We start from the raw sequence: 22,970 nt of genomic DNA, 5'->3' as shown, positions 1-22,970 counted from the left end.
ATGTCCTCCAGCAACAGAGTCCCAGGCTGGTGCATTGTTCAGTACCCCTCCCAGGGACTCCAAGAAGGCTGGAGACTCTGCTGTTTGGCCTCTTGTTCAAATGGGGTGAACTCCAACACATGGCAGCTGAGCTACATGGCTACAAGCCCACACCAGCCCACCGCCGCTCGCCAGAGAAGTGCAAAGTCCATCCTCTGTGAAGGAGCTGAGTTCCAAAGCCCAAGCTGTGCGGAGAGGTGAGGCTGACTATCTCTAGATGGCACCTCCCTCCACCCACCTGGAAAGAGCAAGCCAACTATGACAACCATGTCCTCAGATTTGGAGGTGCTGATTTTCATCTCAGCCAATTCGCACTCGGCTACAAACAGCCCCAGTGTGTGTTGCAGGTCCTGGGTCAAAGAAGCCATCAGCACCATTTGCAAACAATGAGATTCTGTTGTCCCCAAACTGGACCCCCTCCGGCCCCTGACAGTTCTTAGAAATTCTGTCCATAAAAACAGTGAACAGAACCGGTGACAAAGGGCAGCTCTGGTGGATTCTAACATGCCCTGGGGACAGGTCTGACATACTGCAGAGAGCACAGCTCCTGCTCTGGTCAAATAGGGACCGAACAGCCCTTAGCAAAGGGCCCCGAACCCCTTACTCCCGGAGCAGCCCCCACAGCACACCATGAGGGACACAGGCGAATGTCTCCAGATCCACACAGCACACGTGGACTGGTTGGGTAAACTCTCTTTAGACCACCCAATGGAGAGTATAGAACTGGTCTGCTGCTCCATGACTGGGACGAAAACCACACTGCTCCTCCTGAATCTGAGATTTGACTATTGGTCCGATTCTCCTCTTCAGTACTCAGACCTTACGAGAGAGGCTGAGGAGTGATGCTCCAGTAGTTAGAGCACACCCACCACTCCGCTTTCTTAAACAGAGGGACCACTATCCTCGACCCCCATGCGATTTTGCAGAAACATGCCAGTCACAAAAATAACAGTCATGAAAATAAAGAAAAAACAAAAATGAGAAAAATGTGTCCAAATTATTGACTGCTTGTGTAGCTCCATGTTTTTGACACTATTGACACTAACAAGATGCACAGAGGTGGCTCTGCTCATTGACGTTTACACAGACCCAAGGTAGAAAGGGTGAAATACTGATTTTATATTGCTACGCATTTACTAAGTCAACACATATGTAGGTTTATTATTGTAGCATTGTTCATTTAAAATATGAAATTTACTCTATGCAGTGATTGTTAATTGTTTTTAACATTTTTTATTGTTTTTTTTTTTTTTTTTTTTTATTTATTAAACAAACCATTTACAAAAATCCAATAATTTACTCCATGTTTCCTCATCACAATAAACATGGAGCTAAAGTCAGGCTTTAGTCATGGGAACAGGCAAAAGGAGGAGGAGGAGGATGAAGCTGTTTTAGTCATTGAAACTGGCAAGCCAAATGAGAGAATCATGTGAGGCTCAATCTGATTTCTGATTGGATAGTCGCCTTGAGAACGAAAACACCCTAAGACAACATAGTAAAAGCAATATTGAAATTTGAAATAAAAATTATAGCTCCCTTTAAGTTTATCATGAGGGTTCTTTGTATACTCTCTCATGTAAATAATTGTCTTTTTTATAGTTTTATTTATAGAATCCCAGTAAACACACACACAGAATTAAATATTACACTGAAGCACTACATGGAGCTTGCTTTTATTTCATTTTAAGCTTTCAAATGCTTTAAAGGTGCCTTATGTAACTTTTCTGGTGGGACGTTTTCCACTGTTTGTCTCCAAGGAGATATCTTTTCTTTGCTTGGAATATTCCATAGCAGGGCATTGCATCTATCTTACATGTATTCAATTGCAGGTGTTTATTGTTAAAACCATACCTTGAAAACCATACCTGGGTTGATGAATATAGTTTTTATGTCATTTAAATCTGTTGGTATAGCAGTTCTATGTAAAACTTGTATGAGCCAGATCACATCCCAGAAGCTCTGTGCTACATTAAAATATCTTGGACAGGACTGTTCTGTGGTAAAATTTGCTGGTTAACTGTCAGATCATAGATTTGTCTACGTAATTGTTGGTTCGTATCTCTGTAATTACTGGGCCAATCCACATGAAACAAAAACTGCCACAAAGTTCAAAATCGTTTCTGTCATTATAAATAAAACAGAATAATTGTAAATTGAATGTTTTTTCCACAATAGCTTCAGAAAGTGGTGCAATTATTCAGCCCAAATACGTAAGTGTGGTCAGCTGAAAGGATTGTCATACAAATGATACGGTGTGATGTTTGTAAAGACACAAGTAGATCACAAATTTAGATATTTCTTGTGAAAACAGTGAATCTCAAAGTTATGTCCATGGGTTTCAGAATGACAAAAAATTAGGGCCGTTGCTATAGTGATTAACAAGTTAAAATGTTTTCAATGGGAAAATGGAAGTTTGCCTATCCAGAATACACACATACGTATATCTATATATACACAATACTTCTCCAGTACTTTTTGAAGTTGTGAGTCTGGTCACTTTTGAATCTTCCAAAGTTCAGATGGGCGTGATTGACATGTGGATTAGCACTTCAGAGACACGCATGGCCCAATCATATCCACACAAATGTGATATTTTCCTTATAAGGAAAAAAGAAAGGACAAAAATATCACAAGGGACTGATATGTATTTTGGATTTCTGCAAAATCAATGAACGAAGCACTAAATTCTGAGAGAAATGTCAGTTTATTCACAGTGATGAGTGACCAATGAGCTCCTTTTGTTTCACATTTGTCACTGAAATAAACAAATCTGATTGGACGGTTGCGTTTGCTTCTGGCCTGAGGTGCGATGGAGGGAGTGGAGACCAGACTGATGTCCCTCTGTATAAAAAATACAGAGACATGATCATTCATCGCATTTACATTATCAAAATTGCATGTGGCTATAATCTGATTCTATCTTGTACCAAACCTATATTAAAGTTTGAAGTAGTACACAACTTCTCCCATAGGTCTCTTGTGTGTTTATCTTGTAATGGCTGTTCACCTGAGTGCGAGGGCAAATGGAAATGGAATGTAAACATTATAGACTGAGACAAGGAGGCTCATTTGACTTTGGGAAATACTGTTTTGACAGAACGAGGTGTTTGTGGAGAGAGCGACGCACAGTCAAATCAGCAGGGCAGGTGCTTTTGTAGCCACAATCTGGACTCTGGATGTTTCTTTACACAGTTAAGATTGCATTGTACATTTTATTTTTTTAACCTAATCAATTGTGTGATTTTGGATTTTAATATAAAAATAAATAATGAAAATAAATATATGTTTTCGATGTAACTTTTTAGCAACAAAATAGGTTTTCATTTCTTTTCATTTGTTGACCACAAATAAATATATGATCTAACACTCTCCATTTCAAGACACAGTAACTTTTAAGCCAAAAATAGACTAAAACAAAAGTATGTGTTTTTTTTATTTTATTTTTATTTTTCATTCTGATTGTGTTTATGAAAAACTGAAAATCATGCGTTACTGAGCAGGCATGCATCTCCACAAACCTGACTCTTATTTGGCCTGGTATGACATAAAACATATCTCCATGGAGAATGTTCTGAAGTATGGTTTTAACTTTCTGTTTCCATGGAATCAAGCAGGTGATGAGCGACCTTGAGAAAGTTAGATAATGCACCTTTAAATATTCATGTACAATGATCATGTTATAAATGGATCACATCAATCTTAGTCTAACTGAATTGCATTGGCTCAACATAAAAAAAGAGAAAAAAAGTGGAATATATTTATGGACATTTATTATTATTATTATTATTATTATTATTATTATTATTATTATTATTATTATTATTATTATTATTATTATTATTATATTTTTTTGTGTAGTGTACTTCTTTACTTCTTTAACTCAGAAGGCATAAAATAAATGTTGATTTAAAGCAGGGTGTCCACTGCACGATTTTGACCGTCAAAGATCAAATTTCAAACTGTCGTATGACCAAAGACGAGGTGCCACTGATATCAAGCTTGTCTGATATTTTAGCATCTTGGTCACAGAGTGACCTCTCCTCTCACTGCATCTGCGGTCAATCTCTGTGACCGACAGGAAACACAAGCACTTCTCAGAGTAACAGAGGAAGAGCTCTGCCCTGAACCGGACCATTTCTCCCATTTTCAATTTGATTCAGTAACTTTTACAAACTCAAAAACACCATGAGGATGTTGTGCTATCCTCAGCTAACCTGTACAAATACCACATGGAGCTGAGCCTTATATTCACTCAGACAAACTTTGGTGTGACATCCAACTATCTTATAAGACGAAAAAATCATGCAGTGGACACCAGGCTTAAGATACACTGTGTTTACTCAAAACCCTTGAGTAAAGCCTGTCCTTGTTTGACCTAAAATTTCCATCTTTCAGTTCTATTGGGACCAAGTTTGAGGAAATCTAGCTGTAGGATTAGCCCTAGTGCATGTTGTAGGTTGATGTAGAAAACCCACTCAGTCACAGGGAGCACATGCAAACTCCACTTCTGTGTTTTTCAGCTACTGTTATAGCTTTAGTCAATGTGATATTTTGCTGACAGAAACTAAACAAATGGTAATTTTAATGTAATAAATGAGGATGACAACCATAGCTTCATGTTTTGTCGACAAAAACAAAGCAATTAACAGAGAGAACGTATGGAAAGACTAAAATCCACAACTCCACAAAAAGTATGCTGTGATTTTACTAAAGCTTTTTGTAGCTGTGACAGAAACTATAGCGAGCAGATGATTGAATGCGAAGTATTTGATGTCTTTCTAAACACAGAGTTGGGCTTGTTGCACTCTGCACTGCACAGATGGAGCAGGGGAACGCTCCATCTGGTTAGGTTAAGGGCTGACACTGGCCTGTTAGCATGTGGCTAAGCTGTCTTTAGCCACTGAGGACACTGCACTCACCTCCATGTCCTTCATCAGAAGAATAACTGGTCTTGAGCTTAGGGGTCGACTGATATCTGTTTTACCATGGCTGATATTCTGAAAAGTTAAGAAGACTCCCGCACACTGTCTCACTCTTGGTTTACTTTTATTAACACAATGTTTTGACTTTCCTCAGGTGATACCGATATTTTAGAATCCAGAGCAGTCGATGGCGATAAGTTCTGCCGATATTTTTGATCCTATATGTAGAACCAATTTTAATATTGTTCCTCAAAATATATGATTTGAAATGACAATAAACTTGGTTACTATCAATACTGTACACTGCTCTGCATAATACAATTTTAAGCTTTCAGAACTGTAAGGCGCATGTACAAAAGTCACTGACACTTTTAAATCTTCAATGGCTCCTATAATTCTTAAGTTATACTCATCAAATTTTAGCAGTTGGTAAACTGAACCTTCTGAGATTTTTGGCCATATATTCGGTTATAATTGTTCACTTAGACTTGAACTTACCACTACTTAAACTAGGGGAAGTAAAAATAATGTTTTTATAAGTGTCCACCATTTTTGGTTTCACACTGAACAGCCCCATCCAACACACTTTGCATAACATTTGAAAGTATTTCCGGGTTTATGGCTTACTTGATCCTCAATATTCCGTTTTAAGTTGTTTCTTGTCTGAGGTTTATTCACAAACACAGGAAGAAATCGGGACTAGTCAGGTCTGTGGAGATCACATACTGCCCTCTGTCTTTGAAAACAACTTATTATTCCTTTATTAATGGCATTTACACGTGGAGCATCTCTGGTATTAAAATGTCGACGATAACACCGCTGGGTTTCTGAATTTGACCAATGTGACTCAAAGTACCACTGTACAATGAGGGTTCATTCCTCTGTGCTATATTTGCTCATATTAATGTCACAAGGGTAGTTCTAAATGCCCTGAAAAAATGAAAGAAATATGTTTAGAAAGAAAAGAGTTATGCATTTTTTTTCAACTGTCATTGACTTTTTACTGGTGCTAAATAGCAGCAGCAGACAGCAGTCTGAGCAGAGGCTCACAGACTTCTCTCACCCCAGACACGTCCTTCAGCTCTTCCGGTGGGACTCCAAGGCGTTCCCAGGCCAGCCGAGAGACATAGTCCCTCCAGTGTGTCCTGGGTCTTCTCCGGGGCCTCCTCTTGGTGGGACGTGCCCAGAACACTTCTCCAGGGAGGCGTCCAGGAGGCATCCGAAACAGATGCCCAAGCCATCTCAGCTGGCTCTTCTTCACGTTCAGTGTCATTCTACTACTGAACCCTGACAAGGCACATCTGTGGAGTGAAAACCATTTCAGGAGACTTCATCAGCTCATCCAGCACTGTCAATAAAGCAAAAGGTGGCTTCTTTGAGGAATCAGAATAAAAAAAAAAAAAAAAACATATTTAGAGTTATTTAGTTTTCTTTGAGGCATAATTCCATACATCTTGCCTCATGTATTTGAGGCTGTCAGTATCTAAAATATAGAAAGTAGTAAACACAAAGAAAAAACATTGACTGTGAAGGCTTATATAGACTTTTGACTGGCATATGGCAATACCTTTTTACTGAAATTACTTTTTAAACTGTCAGAATAAAGCATTCCGTCCGCATTTCCGATTGAAAATGTGAAATGTGTCACTTGGTTGTAAAAGAAATATGGTCCTATATTACATAAAAATAACTCTTATGAGCTATAAGCCATGTTAAAATATTCTGACTTCACCAAAAAACATACCTGGAGTTGTTTTTTGTTTCATTAACACATATTTGAGTAACACTTTAGTCTGTCTGCATTTCTATTCAATTGAATTCATTTATTTTTGTAACACCCAAAATCACAACAACAGTTGTCTCGAAGGGTGTTCATGTTTTGGTTGATGGGGGAACCGGAGTGCCCGGAGGAAACCCATCCAGACACGGGGAGAAACATGCAAAACTCAACACAGAAAGGCCTGGGCGACCCAGGGATCAAACCAAACCTTCTTGCTGTGAGGCATGAGTGTTGCCACTCAGCCACCGTGCTGCCTACACACAAAAACAAAACAACAGGAAAAATCAGACAAAACAAGAAAAATCGGCCAGGCGAGGAGGAGGGAGGGGGGCGGAGGAGGGCCAGGCGAGGAGCAGGAGAGCCGGGCGAGGAGGATGAGAGCCAGGCGAGGAGGAGGGCCAGGCGGGGAGGAGGAGAGGGTCCAGCTGTCATCGGAGCATCTGAAAGAGTTACACTCCACAGGGTTAGTGGGTCAGGGGGACAACATTTCTAGAGCTCAAAATGCTCTGTTCCACCTTGTGATGTCATGGAGTGTTAGTTTTCATGTTCACAGCTCCTTTTACATTTAGTTCAGCAAAGATTGGCAGGTCCAGAGCTGAAATGGTCCAAATGAATATAGTGAAGATGTATTGAGTTTAAAAACACAATGAAGCACTTCCTGTATTACCACATGATGACATCACACAGTGAAACAGAGTGTTTTCAGTCTGAGAAAAGAACTCAGCCTTAATATGCAGAGTTTGTGTGTTCAACATGTGTGAATGAAACAAAACACAACTCCAGGTCTGTTTGCGATGATGAAACAACATTATAACATAGATCAGAAACCAGCATGTACAGGTGCTTTAAATATTTCACAGAATCATTATCCAACCAAACCACGGTGTAAGTCCAGCCTAGGCCCAGAGCAGCATAACGCATGGGCCTCCAGACAGGTCCCTCCTCACAGACACGCTCCATGACTGCTCCTCTGAGACTTTGCATTCACTTTTGCATCAGTGCCAATCACAGAGAAAACAATTTTTGGATGTTAAACAAATTTCAAAAATATACATATACAGTGAATACCTTACAGCCATCATCAGTCTTCTCTGGAATGGCCACAATGTGCTGCCTCATCTTTTCACTGCTCGGCAAGTTATTACTATTGTTTTATTTTACTTTTGCTGACAACGTTCACTATTTTATATGATATTTATATAGGAGAATTGTGAATGGTACGTGTTTTTTCATCCAACACTGCAAAAAGGCTAGGTTTTAGTAACTTGGATTTGAAATACTATGTAGCTTTGAGTAGTAGTTGTTTCAGATATTGCATTACTTTTCCCAACTCATTGATCTGTTTTTATTTTCCATAAAATGCATCAAAAAAGTCTGGAACAAATTCTAAAATTCTGTGAGAAATTTTTATATTTTTATTAAATTTGTTCTTTATTGTCTTGTATTTTTTATAGGTTTATTTTTCCAGTTCCAGTTTGTGGTAGCTCCCCCCCCTTCTGTAAACGGTACGTGCAATATATCTGCTTTATATCATTTGAGTTATTAAAATGTGTTAAACTATTAATAACTCATTGTTGACTCACAATTATACTATTCTCCTTACAGTTACCACTATTGCACCAACCCCATGCGATCTCTATATCAAATTAACTGATTCTTGGCGCAACTTTGCATACACCTTGGGGAGTCACTCAAACTACGACAGTGCTTTAGTGAACCAGTGGATACGTTTTACGGGAATTGGAGGCGACCGAATCGTTAATACTTGTCATTGTACAAGTTGTGGTGGTACTGTCTATACCGTTCATGTGCCTTTCACATATCCCAACGCCAGCCACACTACAGCGACGGGGACTGCCCATGTGTACTATTCGACATGTCAATATTTTTCGCTTGCAATGGAAGTGATGTATTGCCCTGATGGATTCTTCATTTACAAGTCTGCGGCGCTACCGGTTGGAAGTTCAGGCTTTGTAACATGTAAGATAACTTTTTTTTTTGTTTTGGAATGTTTCCTTTTCCCCATTTTGTAAAAGCAGCACATTGTGTAGAGCCAGCTGTACAGATATTTGAGCAGGTATTGATACTCAAAAAGTCACATTCACAAGACAGAAATGAACCTTTCCTGAATAGCTTTGGAACAATCTTGAGCTGTATCAGAACAAGATCACATAGACTAGTATACGCCCATGGACCACTATGGAACCTACCAGGACGACTGAGGGATTACACAGATAAGACCTACGGCAATATCAAAAAAAGTTCTATGATTTAATGTTGAAAGTCACATTCTGTTGTCTAAAGTAAGAGTGTTTTCATTATCATCGTTGTATCTGAATCGCTCTTGAGTATGGAGTCTATTCTTTAGTAACATGACACCACTAGCATGCAACAAGAACAAATCCTGCATGCGACAATTAGCAAAGTGCCAAAGGGTTTGCTAAAGCTAGGAGCAAGTTAAATATAATGAAATAATTCCGCTTTTCACAGTTTAGAAAGGAGGTAAACTGGTCTGCATGAAGTTAGCAAGTTATTTTTATGTAAATCTGAAACACTTTTTGGCACAGAAATCCAATGTGACTTTGTAATAATCGTGATTAATAAACTTTTAGCTGATATGCCCCAAACAGACTATTTGACAAATCTGTGTTTCCTCCCTCATAGATCATCACGTATGCACAGCAAGTTCGTGTGGGCCTCTAGCTGAATGCACCGAAGCAGGAGGCTGTGTTTGTATCCCCGGTTACAGACTAGATTCAAAGACTGAACCTACGCCGGATTCTTATGGTTGTTTAGGTAAGTACAAAAACACAGTGTTCCTTGTTGATTCCCCAAAACAGTTTATGACAACTACTATAAGAAAAACCACAAGCTACACATAGACTCTGAAAGTAGAGTTATGCCATAATTCTATCTACAAATAAGAGTTTTGAGAGCGTAGAATTCTGTCGAGTTATTGTATGATGAGTTCATAATAAAAATGATCTTTCTTTTTGTTCAGAGATTGATGAGTGCACTGAGACGCCAACAATATGTGGCTCCAACTCAGAGTGTGTGAATGAACCAGGGTCGTATTACTGTCTCTGTCTGACGGGATATCAACCGACGAACACTTCACTGGAACCTAGTGGATCCAACCCATGTATAGGTAAGGTCCTGCACCGTGACAAAAATGCTACTGTAGTTGATATAATATGCACATTTTATGGTGTTTTGTGTCAGATTTTTTCCATGTATTTGAGCAAAATTTGTCTTGCCCCAGTACAGATATATTGTATAACAGCTCTTGAGGTCAAAAGTCCACTGTGTGCTGACTGCATCTTATTAGAAAGCCTTTTATTGACCAACAATCAGAAAGTTCGCATTAGCATTACTTGTTACTTGTTGTTAGCTTTACTATCACGGCAAAACTCTGCACTATGATCTTTGAAAGGTGTGAAAAGGGCTTATAATATAAACTCATCGCGTAGAATAATTAAGATGTTCAGAATGCATAAGGTAAGTGAATAACACAGGACCACTGTTTGCAGTATGAAAGCATACATATTTTAGCATCATATTGCTAAAGTAAGCTGTGCTGCTTTTTGCGTTTTCAACATTGTTTACTCTTTAATGCTGCCTGTAGAGAGTGTTTCTTTATCTGTGAACTTCTTAACTAACTAAAGAGGACCGACTAATACATTTGATCAAATAAAGTTTACTATTTGACATTTTTTCTTACAGATATTAATGAATGTTTGGAACCAGTTTGTGGAGCATATGGTGACTGTTCCAACACTGTAGGAAGCTTTATATGCACGTGCCACCTCGGCTTTGAACTTATTAGGAAAGGAAAGCCGCCATGTCAAGGTATGAGGTTATGAAAAATACTAAGAAAAATATTGAGAAAAATGTTTATCTTCACAACGATATACAGATGATATTTGAACAATGTGTCAGAAATGTGTCAGAAATCTGCTAAAACGTGCTAAAATGTGCTAAAATGTGCTAAAATGTGCTAAAATGTGCTAAAATGTGCTAAAATGTGCCTGTAGACATCTTGGTTGAGGTTCAAAGTGAATAGACCATATGATGAACTAAGTAAGAGCAAAAATATCTGTTTATACCCATGTTTCGGAAATTACACAATAGTTTTGTTTTTTTGTTTTTTTTCTCTCTTTCTGAGGTCATTTTTTATTGTTTTAAATATAGACGAAATACTCAACATTCCAATTTTGCATATTTTTAAAACATCAATAGCAATATTATCAGTCTTTCAATATATCTCCCACTTCTACTACTTACTTCCACCATGTGTTTTAAGTAAGATGAATTATTATTAGCTTGGCAAACTTATAAAACCTTCCATTGAATAAAGTTTATTTGGTTGTTGGGCTTGTTGGTTTGCTAACATTGTTACTGGCTAACTTGACTCGAATCTTTTTACTTTCCATTTCTTAGACATTGACGAGTGTTTGGAAGAAGGTTTATGTGGTCCAAACTCCATTTGCACTAATACACTCGGAGGCTATAACTGTTCTTGTGAAATCGGCTACATACCGACAAACGAAGCCAAGGCGCCGAGTCAGACCAACATCTGCATAGGTATGTCCATTTTTATACATTTTTATTGACGAAAATATCACTGTTGAAAGAAACGTTTCAGTACTTGTTGTAATTTAATATTTTTTAAGACAAACTGAAGAAAAATCTTTTGTCTGTGGAGTGAAAGTTAAAAAGTAAAATAAAATAAATGAATAAACAATAAAAAAACATAAATAAATAGAGTATAATCTAATCTAATCTTTTAATACTTTTAATACATTTGGTCTAATATATAAAAAGAAATAATAAAGAATTATTTTTAGTAGAGTACATTTTATTTCAATAAAGCCTATGATAAGCTCTGCATTCTTTAAAGCTGAGTTTTTGAGTTAAATCATGTTTCATATCACTATATTTAAATCATTTAACTCTCGCGGTTTATCGCAGATCTGGATGAGTGCGAGAGATTATCCACAGTGGTGGATCCCATCAAAAAATATGTGGAAACTGTCTGTGGGCCCAGCTGCAACTGCACCAACACCATTGGCTCCTACTACTGCACCTGCTTCAGTGGGTACCGCCTCGGGAACCAAAACAAAATAGCCAGCCGCAGCAATCCCTGCCTGGGTAAATGCATTCTCACTGGATCCTGCTCTTACTTGTTTTATCAGTTATGTTTCGGGGTATAAGCAGTGAGTGATACAGAGTTAGACCAGAAACTGGTTAAAGCCAGCTCCCCAGCTCCTACCACCACAATCAGATACTAAACTATACTAAAACTAGTACCGAAAATACTAGATACTGATTTGAGCAAGTATTGATAATAAAAAAGGTCACATTGACAGGACAGAAATGAACCTCTTGAATAGCTTTAGAATGATCCTGAGATGTATCGGAACAAGTATAATACACGCCCATGGACCACTATGAAACCTACCTGGACCACTGAGGGATCACACAGATAGACCGCATGGTAATATAAAAGAAAGTACAATGGTTCAATGTTGAAAATCACATTCTGTTGTCTAAAGAAAAAGTGTTTTTATTGTTGTGGCATTGGAATCAGTATTGTGTCTATAGTATTAAAATCAAGTTTAAACTTTTTGCATCGGGATATGGGCTGAGGTGATCCAAACTCAGATGTGGCTACAGACCATAGACTGTATATATACATGGACATAGCTAACCTGCTAGCTGCCACAAGTTAAATAGGAAGTGAGCATGGGCCGTTGACCCTCTCTTGGTAACTGTTGCTGGCAGACTGGTCATTTTGGTTGCTCCCACTAGCGGTTTGATTGACTTTGCCACTGATTGCTATAACACGTGTATTATAGCAATCAGTGGCAAGGCTTAGATTTCCAAATATGGTCTCAGGTTCAGATTAGCCACTATTTGCTAGCCTTCATTGCGCTATGGGTAACGTTGCACTCACTTACTCCACTGTTTTATACAGTCTATGCTACAGACATAGGAAACCACGGCTTTCACATATTCAGTGTTGATAACATTTTCTTTTTGACTCTATAGATATTGATGAGTGCGTGGAAACACCTGGTATCTGTGGTCCTGAAACAATTTGCACAAATTACCCAGGCACATTCTATTGTTCCTGCCCAGAGGGGTACTACCCTAACACGGGCTTGTACTGGACAGTAGGGATCACCTTCTGTGAAAGTAAGTTTACTCTTTCCCCTTCCCATTGCCCCGACCGTACGATAAGGATGGATTAATAACATTGTTCTCCTCAGATGTTCAACTCATGCTAACTCAGTTGCAACCCCCAAAGGTAACTATCTACACACAGTCGCTTCTATTTGGGGCTTTATTTTGTAGGGCTGGGGTCACTTGTTTTGGGCTTTTTTTTCAATGATATGACTTCTTGTTTTATTTACAGGGAAAGACTAAAGAGGGGGTCTTTTTTGATAAAATTGACCAACAACTAAATAATCTCACCGAAATACCAACACCGGTAAGTTTGTTACACACTTCATATTTAACAAATGTTTTCCAAATTGAACTGGTCATTATATTTGTTTTCTGTTTTTTCCCACAGACCATTGCGAACAGTTTTTCAGCAAGTATGGTAATAATTACATATCAACTTCAAATCAAATGTTGCTGCTGATATTTTGAAGGGATCTTTATTTTTATTTCTATACTTAGATTGTAATTTTACATTTTGTTCATGTTAAATCCCCATTTTCATCAAAAATTACTTAAAGAGGGGGTATTTTAATTTTTAATTTTTTAGCTTTATTATAATGTAATCCCCTCATCAAAAACATGCTTAAAGAGGTTATAGATGTCATACATGCGTGTTCCAGTAATTTAGGGATGCACGCTGATTGTGTTGTGATAGCGCTCTGAAGAGGAGTGACTTAGCACGGAGAGCAATGGCCAAAAATGAAACTGAAACTTATAAAACAATAAAAGGTAACATGGTGATGTAAATATGCTTTGTATTAGCAGTTAATTCTCCATCGTAGGTAAAATATCCCCTCTTTAATTAATGTCTGCACTTTGCTTTGGAATCCTAAATTGTTCAACTTTATAACATTGTGTGAAAAGAGCTTATCCGTGCTACGATGTTTACCGGTGTAGGAAGTGGCTGGGGTCGGGCCACGTGCCAGGTCTAGCCGGGTGAGCAGCTCCGGAAACGGTGAAGTGGGTAGCGTCATTCTAGAACTTTGCGATCGCTTGGTGGCCACAATAGTGCCGGACAATTACAACCAGACCAATCTAAACGTCAAGAATTCAGCAGTAGGTAAGAAACATGCTCAATAATATTAGCAGGACAATGTCACGATTTGTTAAAGTTATCTAAAAGTGATGGTAATGTCTATCGTAGATTTAAGTCTCGAATCCTATGGGTACTCGGGGAACAACATGAAAATGCCGCCGCTCGGAGCCAATGGGAACAGCATGGAGATCAATATGGAGGAACTTGCTGAAAATAATAATGGTAAGTAAGATTGTGCAATTAATCGAGTCGAGATACAATCATTTGAAAAAGTCTGTGATCAGCTTGGGGTTTTTAATCAAGAGGTTCATAGCAAACCTTCTAAGCAGAGTTCAGACTTCATAGGAATCCTTTTTTTTGTCTGTGTCAAATTCCATGGATGAAATAAAGCAAAAATTCATTCATTAAATAGATATTAAAACGTTTATTTTACTTTAATAAAATTGAATTGAAAACTACGATCGATCAATATGAGAGGAGAAAAAACTTACATTTTTACTGCCATTACGCCCAGCCCTAATGGTAAATCTATTAAATAGAGTCTCTCAAATGGCTTTTGGTACATTTTTGTTTTAGCTTCATTGTACAAGCCTTCGTGAAACACCAAGACCAAGTACAGTACATAGCATATGTACTGTACTTGACTTGACTTGATGTGCCACATTTTTTATTCTAAGTTTCTCGAGTCTGGGCTTTTTAAAACCTGCTTCTTCCTGGTTCCAAGTGAGCTGAGTATGTAATGTGACTTCAGCAGACTACTGGCCTCTGATTTGCCATTGACAAGAAGACAGACCAATGAAATGCACATAGCAAACACTCAAAGACCTCTGTATACATGTGTCTGTACATGGCTGTTTTCAAAGATCCTAAACCAGTTTGCCTGACCAGCCAGTCCCTCCTACATTCTTCAAATGCAGTAACTAACTTGGAACAGTCCAATTATAGCTGCTATTTTGTAGTATGTTTCTCTCACATGCAAAAGACATTGGTTTGTGAGTATTGTTGTACCATTAAGAACAAAATATAAATTGTTTTACCTCAGATACACAGTATTGCCTGTTGATCCTGCAGAGCTCAGTGTTGTTTCCCAGTCCCCTGCATTTCTTTTCCTTTTGCACTCAGAAGCCGGCATGTTTGATTTGACGCAAACAAACAATATATTTCTCTGTTGGTTAATCTGCCTGTCACTCTTATCTGAAATCGAGGAGACAGGATATAGTTCCAGACAGTTTTGAAAAAAGAGTGTGGTTTTGGTTGGGCAGACAATAAACTACATTGATTGACAACTATTACATCAGCATACCATCACTCATCCTCTTAGCTGGTGGTTTTCTCTGCCCTTTAGCCCTGCTCTACTAAATAAAAACTCTCTAAAAACTAGATTTTTTTCAGTGTGTTAAACTGTCAACAACAACGATGCTGTTGTTTGGTAGAACTGTTGCTGTAGAAGTAATGGAAGTAGATTTCCAACCAAACACTTGGATGGATTACCGTACATGTGTTGACTTTTCCAGGTTCTGCAGCGGCTGCCTTCTTAACTCTGAATGGCATGGAGAGCCTGCTCAGTCACCAGTATCTGAAAACAGAGAACCGGACCGAAATGATCTCAGATGTGATCACCGCGATACTGCCCAAAATGAACAACACTAACATCACAGATCCTGTCAACTTCACCATCCAACACAAGAAGGTATAAGGGACTCAAGGCAAAGATAGGGCTTTGTATAGAAGGTCAAAAAACACCGTCATCCTGGAAATCTATCATGGTTAAAGCAAGAAGGCAAAATGTCCATAGAGATGCTTTAGCCAGGACAATGTACAAAAAGTGAAAGTTCTGCTGATGTGTTATGACAAAATTTCAACCTCTCTGTTAACACCATTTTCTATCTGATCTCGACCGTCTGCTTATAATTATTGTATACGCAGATGTATGCAGTTATTCACACAGACAGTTAGCACTAGCCATGTTAGCTTACCTATTTACGTTGCCACTTTGCCTTTTTTTTTTTCCAAGACCGTTTTATGCTTTGGGTGTTTAAAAATATTGGTGACATAAATTATCATTTATGGCGATATTTTATATTATCATTTATGCCAATATTTTAGGAAACAATATATCATACTTCAAAAATGTTTATCGTGACAGGTCTAATTATCTGTTTTGGAGCCATGTCCGCACAAGCAGAGTGGGCTGAGCTGGGGAATTTACTAACTTAATAACTACTTACTAAAAAATCACTACATGCATTTATAATTTCATTTATTTGTATGTTGTTTTTCCAGTCGATGTATGAAGCCGGCATGATAACTTGTGTGTACTGGAAAACGGAGAAGGACGAATATGGGCTGGTCACCTTCATGGGCTGGTCGACGGAGGGCTGCACTATGACCTTCTCCAATGAGAACTACACCACGTGCAGCTGTTCTCACCTCTCCACGTTCGCCTTGATTCTACAGATAGCAGATGTAAACAGGACTTTCTTGTATTGTTTGAAAATAGGATTGATGTATATAGGGCTGAGTTTTAGTTTGGGAGAGATTGCTTGATGCTTTTTTGGGTTTGTTTTTTTTCCTTTTTTTGTCACTACCAATAATTTACCATATTCACTAAAGTTCACTCTGCCCTGGGGACGGTGTATAGGTCTGATTTTTGATTCTTTGTTCCTAATTATATGATTTAAGATTAACTCAGCTGAGGAAACTGAATGAGGAAAAATAATATGCATTTAAAGCTAATTTCAGTGATTTTTGTTTTGATACAATACTAAGTAATACTATGACAGGTATCCTGAGATCAATTAAATACTGATACCAATTAGCCTTGTATTAAAATGGATTGAACCTCCTCCATTTGAAATAATTTTACCTTGGTGTATAGAGGTTATCATAATTTAAATTCTACCCTAACTTAAACTGATTTAGCGATTTCAGTGTGATTTAAACAAGAAGCTGGAATCCATGAATATGTGCAGATAAACTAAAAACATAAAGCAAACGTCAATTATTTGAGACATTTTAAGTAGTGATATAATTTTCAAGAATCTATGCTTTTCATTACCATGTCAGTATCAAAATATCAACATTTTGGTATTCATTTGTCCATTATTAGTAGAAAATAAATGCACATTTATCATTTTTGAGTTCCCAACATGAAGATGAAATCCAACATGTCTTCTCTGTATTATCCCACAGCCACCTCCTCAAAACGACTTCCTGGACTGGCTCAACAGGATCTGTGTCATTATCGGTCTTTTCTTCTTCGCTCTGGCTGTTCTGACCTTCCTCTTGTGCAGTTGGAACCCCAAAATCAACAACACTGCTCGCCTCCACCTGTGTCTCAATTTAGGCTTATCCCATCTATTGATGCTGTGGAACGACCGCTATCTAGATGACGAGGTAGAAAGCAAACCATTGTTAACCAACACAATATGTCATTTTAAGACATATTATGCTGGTCTGCTAGTATATAGTTATAATCGATGACAGCTGTGGATCATAATATTATAATTTTGGTTATTTTAAATTGCAATATTGATCTAAAATGACTTGATAAAAGAAACAAGTCAGCTAAATTCTGCATTAGAAAACTGCAGTGTGCAATGGGAGCTGACATCACAACAAAGCTGTCGGCACCTTCTATGGATAGCTGCAGATCACGCTAGCGATTAGTGGATTTTGGATTTTTTTTTTTTTGCACAATGACTAAGTCCTGCCAAATCATACACATCTTACCGATTAAGAAAACAAAACTGGAGAATGAAGTACATACAGAGCAGTGGGCGTATACTGTTGTCGGTGAAAACGTGGGTTGATCGGAACAATGACGTTTTGAATACAGGAGGAAGAAGATCAGTCAAATGTGCATGAATCGCGTAGATGAGAAGGGGAAAGTTGATTTCGCATAATAGGTCCACTTTAAAAAAAAATAAAGAAGGAGCATTTTCTCTAGAGGGAGGTGAACGAACGAAACGGTTTGTATTCCAGCTACTGTGTTGGTTAAGGTCAAGTCTTTTGCCCAAGAACACAGTGGCAGTATGCATTGCAGCAGTGGGACTGAATTGTCAACCTTGGATTTAGAAAATGTATATGCAGCATTTCCACATGCCCCAAAAATTTCAAGGACCTATATTCAGATAATAGGTGGGGGGAAAATATATTCATAAAGGAAACACATTTACAGTATTGACTTTTTTTAGCTTTAACTATGTTTTAGCATTGTTCCCTCATCAAAAACGTAAATTAAGTTGTATTTTGCTTCACTGACGCTTGCTTGATGAGAGGTTTGAATTTTCCCAGGATTGTTGTGTCACAGGTAGAAACCCTGCACAGTTTTTAAATCTTATTCATTGCAACTGCATGTTTATATTGACATATCAGGGCATGTTCCTTAATTCGATTGCATTTTTTTCCCTCATGGAAATTCTCTCTGTTGCCAGTAGATAGAGCCTTACTCCAGGTTCCAGGATTTTAAGTCCATACCCAAAATACTTAATGGATCATTTTAATGCTCAGATTGCCTTCACTATGCAGCTAATTAACCTGAGCCAGTGTTTTTTAGCTCAGTCCTAATGACCTCCCTCATGTATTCCTCCACAGCTGGCCTGCACAGTCATGGCTGGCCTCCTCCACTTCCTTATAGTAGCCAGTTTTGTGTGGATGCTGTTGGAGGCGACACAGCTCTTCATGCTAGTACGCAAGCTAACCAAGGTACAAGTCATCAAGAGAGACGGCCTCCCCAAACCTGTGTTGTACATCGTGGGTTATGGGGTGCCATTGATCGTAGTGGGTGTTTCTGCTCTGGTGTATTCTGATGGCTATGGGGCCACGGGAGATGCGTAAGTGACCAGAATAGCATAGCATTGATTGGTTAGCTTGTATATGGTAGAGCTATATTTACTTTATTGTTGTTATGTGTAACTTCATCCTAGGTGCTGGTTGTCAACAACCAGGAATTTCAACTGGGCTTTGACAGGACCTGTGGTTGCTATACTTGCGGTAAGTGACTGAAAATATGCAAAATTACATTGTCCAAGTGAAAATAATTCCAAATTTGATTCCGTATTCTCAAGTTGTGCTTAGGTAAGTTGGAAAGGTTCAGGTAAAGATGAAAACTGTAACATTTCTGCTTGAGGCCATGGAGATGTTATTTCTTTACTTGGAATATTCTATAGTATGGCATTAAACCACCTGCATATATTCAATAACAGGTGTAAAAACATGCATTCTTAGTCTGAGATAAATAAGATTAATGCAATCCTGTAGAACATCCCGGACTTCAAACATTTCAGGCCTGCCATTTTAACTGATGGCAGGCCCTCTGACAGAAAAGTTAACCTATGCCAGCGACACACTAAAAGATTTTTCAGTCTTAATTTTTAAAAGCAAAAACAAAAAACGAACACTGCTGCGGGATATGTCAGCGAAGAGACACCACAAGCTGTGAGTGCACCTTGCATCAAAAGTTTCCTGTCTACAGTAAAATGACTCGCTTTGAGACTCTAAAATGTTCCAAGATCAGAGCATTGTACTTATACTTGAGGTGCAAGTCAAAAGTGTGTTATTATTATTTGTAAAATGAGGTGCAATATTTCAGATAAATGCTTTTAGTGGCGACTGCTACTTAGTTTAGCAGCAGCTTCACCCTGGATTTATGTAAAAACAGACACGTGAGGAACTACTCTCGCCTTTTTACTTTTAGAGAACTCTTCAAACTGGATTCATAGCGCTGTTTTGCAGACTGGGTGTCATTATTTACAGAGGACAAATTCTAAGGTATAATATGGATGAGAATGCTCCAGTTTAACTTTACAACTTTACGGAAAATGAGTAATAAAGTCACCTGATTATTTTTACTGTTACTGTTGCCCTACTGGTGTTTTGTGGTTACAATATGAAAGAGCAGCTCAAAATCACACCCCAGAATCGAGAAGAAGCAAATCGGGTCATAAATTATCCTTTAGTGCGTGGTGGGCTTAAGTAAACTAAGTACATCAAAGCCTTGGTATTTTCTTTGGTACAAGAGTGTCTGTTATGTCATGCGGCTTAAAATCGTGCCAGAAGATGGTGCTAGACTTGTATCTGCTCACAAGTGAAAGCAAAAGCAGTTTGTAACCTGCTAAAAACCTGTAACCTGCTGTAAAGCCAAGGTTTGCTAAACTACTTACACTAATTAATGGAGGCAATTTGAGACCACACACAAAAGTACACACTGCTACTACTCTTGACGAAGACACAACCTAACAACATGGAACAAAAAATACATTTTGCATAGTATTTAACATTGTTCCTGATACAATATTATGATATTTCATTATAATATCCTTTGCACTCCCCTTGATCTTTTCTTTTAAGGCAAATGATGTCAATGACTCTGCAGGTCAGTTGTTAGTAATTATATATATATATATTTTTTTCAGTTTAACTGCACATTGTTTGGTGCTACATTGTGGAGCCTGAGAACCACCTTGGCCAACATGAAGAGTGGAGCCTCGGATTCCAAAGATGCACGGTAAAAGATGCAGGAAAAATACACAATACGTTTAAAATATTGTGGAATTTGATTTTATACTTTCAGATGGAAAAGGCCAGAGACAAATACAACTCTATGAGAATTTCATTGTTTGTGAATGAAAAATCCAAACTAGAAATCCACAAATGGGGCACCTTGTTACGACTTGCCATATTAAGGGGTCAAATTAAGTTCAAATGAGAACAATTATACCTTTGAGATTAAATAATGCCTCCGCTTTTTGAAGCTACTGCATTGTGAACAAATGTTGAACTTTATCTCAGTTTTTGTTTCATGTGAATTTTCCCAGTAACTACAGAAATATTGACCATAAAGCATCATTTGCATTTCTACCTTAAATGGCAAATTGTACCATATTAACCTGCCCTGATCCCCAGCCCAAATTACTCATACTTAAATAATTTGAATTTAAATTCCTATATTTTATGTTACTCAGAATTCCTCTGGCTTTGCAGGTTAGTGTTGTTCAAGATCGTGGCCCAGTTTGTCATTCTGGGCTGTACCTGGATCCTGGGTCTGTACCAGTCAAACCTTTTCTTCCAAGTTCTCTTCATAATCCTGAACTCACAACAGGGGACTTTCCTGTTCATAGTTCATTGTGTGCTCAACAAAGAGGTAAGTCTCAGTATGTTTATTTGATCTGATGGACACTGCAGGTGAATCGGACATTTCTATCAAGTTTATACTAATTCTTCTTCTGATCCATTTGTTTTGTTGTTTGTTTTCACTCATTCAAGTCATTTAAAATGTCTAATAACATATCTGAATATTAGACAAATCCACGTTTAAAATAAATAAATTTGTACATCTAATTTAGACTATATTATGCAAACTTGACTCTTGTGAACTTTAAGCCATGTTGGAATGTTGTTATCTCCTCCTGGAATTATTTTGTTTCGTTCATACATGTTTGAGTGATCCTGGTTTATTATCCTGTCTACATCTCTAAAGCTCAAAATGCTCTGTTCCACCTTGTGATGTCACGTAGTGGACGGTTTCAAGTTAACACCTACCTTTTACATTTTGTTGAGCAGAACTCAGCCTAAACATGGGGGTTTGTGCATTAAACATGTGTGAATGAAACAAAACACAACTGCAGGTATGTTTCTGGTGAGGAAACAACATTATAACATAGATTTAAAACAAAAATGTGCAATATAGGCCCTTAGGACTGCAAGTAAACTATGGGAATAATACTGATATATGTAGTAAAATGCCCCATTCTAAAAAAAAAAAAAAAAGTCATATAATATTGACTGAAACTTTATTATTATTATTTTTTTTATTATTTATCTTTATTTCATTTTATTTTTTTAAAGTGTCGTTTTATGTGGAGATCCATTCATCCATTCATTTGATGTATGCAAAGGAAATGTAAAGCTGCTCTATGCAAATTTTATAGAGGGGAGTCGGCCTCCTGGTTGTCTTCATGGATCATCGTCATCATTGTTATTGCCTGAAATGTTCCTAGGCCTGTCACTGTCAATAACAAATTTCGAAGCGTGAAATATTGATACAGAAAAATATTAAGATAAATTACAATACTGAAACTAACTCAAAGCAGTAAATAATCCCAGTAAACCTCTTTCTAAATATACTATATCATTAAAAGGCCTGAGCTGCAACAAAATGAACTAATACTCAGCCACAGAAGTTATTTATTCTACACTCTACAGCTCAAATTTTACATTATTATATAAAAATTGCAAAAATCTCCACACTTTTGCTAAGAAAATATACACACATTAAATATTGCTCCCTAAATATTGTTTTTATTAGTTAATATAATAATTATCGTCACAGGTCTAAATGTTCCACAGTATAGCATTTTGTAATTATGATAAATGTAATGCCATGCTGGGGAACATTCTGAGCAAACCACACGTGTGTAGCGGGCCCTCCAGTTACATAGTGCACCTTTAGGATTCTGCCTTTGCTTTATCTCCATATAAAAGCTTAAATGTTATCAAAACAAAGAGTTTTAAAGCTTAAAAAAGTTTATTTGAGTTTTCATCATTGTGACTTTATTTTAGATTCGAGAAGAGTACATCAAATGGCTGAACTGCTCATTCAAGAACAAGGAGGTGGACGATGAGGTGGTGAGTGAATGAGACATTGATCCAGATGTATTACTTTAACTGTGTACTGTGTATCTACATGTTATTGTCCTACTCTGCCCTATAGAAAGATGTGCCGTCTGTGTCTGAAGATATGGACAAGACCAAATAAGAAGCAGATGAACTATAAAATAAATGAAATAAACCCTGTAAACCCCAATATGATTAGATATAAATACATAAATCTCTGTAGTGTCACTCAACGCTGTAAAGCCATTTCTGTTTTGTAGTCTCACCATAGTCCTATGTGTACATTTGTTTATATGTTGTACATTGCTAAAGCATTATATGGGTATATGTATAGTATCTTGATTTTCAC

General features: G+C 37.7%; 1 protein-coding gene across 1 annotated transcript; it reads left to right on the top strand.

Annotated features, from left to right (window-relative positions):
* Positions 1 to 22,941, top strand: LOC129456471 (adhesion G protein-coupled receptor E2-like). Its single transcript, XM_055223782.1, has 24 exons — positions 1 to 236; positions 7,945 to 7,958; positions 8,196 to 8,246; positions 8,347 to 8,721; positions 9,406 to 9,537; positions 9,743 to 9,889; positions 10,465 to 10,590; positions 11,182 to 11,325; positions 11,713 to 11,892; positions 12,793 to 12,939; positions 13,014 to 13,051; positions 13,160 to 13,234; positions 13,319 to 13,348; positions 13,867 to 14,029; positions 14,114 to 14,227; positions 15,520 to 15,695; positions 16,289 to 16,471; positions 17,198 to 17,401; positions 18,602 to 18,840; positions 18,934 to 19,000; positions 20,422 to 20,513; positions 20,990 to 21,149; positions 22,568 to 22,633; positions 22,719 to 22,941. The coding sequence occupies exons 1-24, from the start codon at positions 1 to 3 to the stop codon at positions 22,761 to 22,763; spliced, it is 3,204 nt and encodes a 1,067-aa protein (XP_055079757.1). The 3' UTR covers positions 22,764 to 22,941.
* The last annotated feature ends 29 nt before the right edge of the window (positions 22,942 to 22,970 follow it).

This window comes from Periophthalmus magnuspinnatus, chromosome 8 (genome assembly GCF_009829125.3).
Source record: "Periophthalmus magnuspinnatus isolate fPerMag1 chromosome 8, fPerMag1.2.pri, whole genome shotgun sequence".
Taxonomy (NCBI): Eukaryota; Metazoa; Chordata; class Actinopteri; order Gobiiformes; family Gobiidae; genus Periophthalmus; species Periophthalmus magnuspinnatus.
Note: the sequence above shows the minus strand (reverse complement) of the source record. Positions and strands in the feature narration are given on the sequence as shown.

Coding starts and splice junctions, on each gene's coding strand:
- LOC129456471 (XM_055223782.1), top strand. CDS start 1: ATGTCCTCCAGCAACAGAGTCCCAGGCTGGTGCATTGTTCAGTACCCC. Junction 9,890..10,464: donor TGGATCCAACCCATGTATAG/GTAAGGTCCTGC, acceptor TTTTTCTTACAG/ATATTAATGAATGTTTGGAA. Junction 13,235..13,318: donor TCACCGAAATACCAACACCG/GTAAGTTTGTTA, acceptor TTTTTCCCACAG/ACCATTGCGAACAGTTTTTC.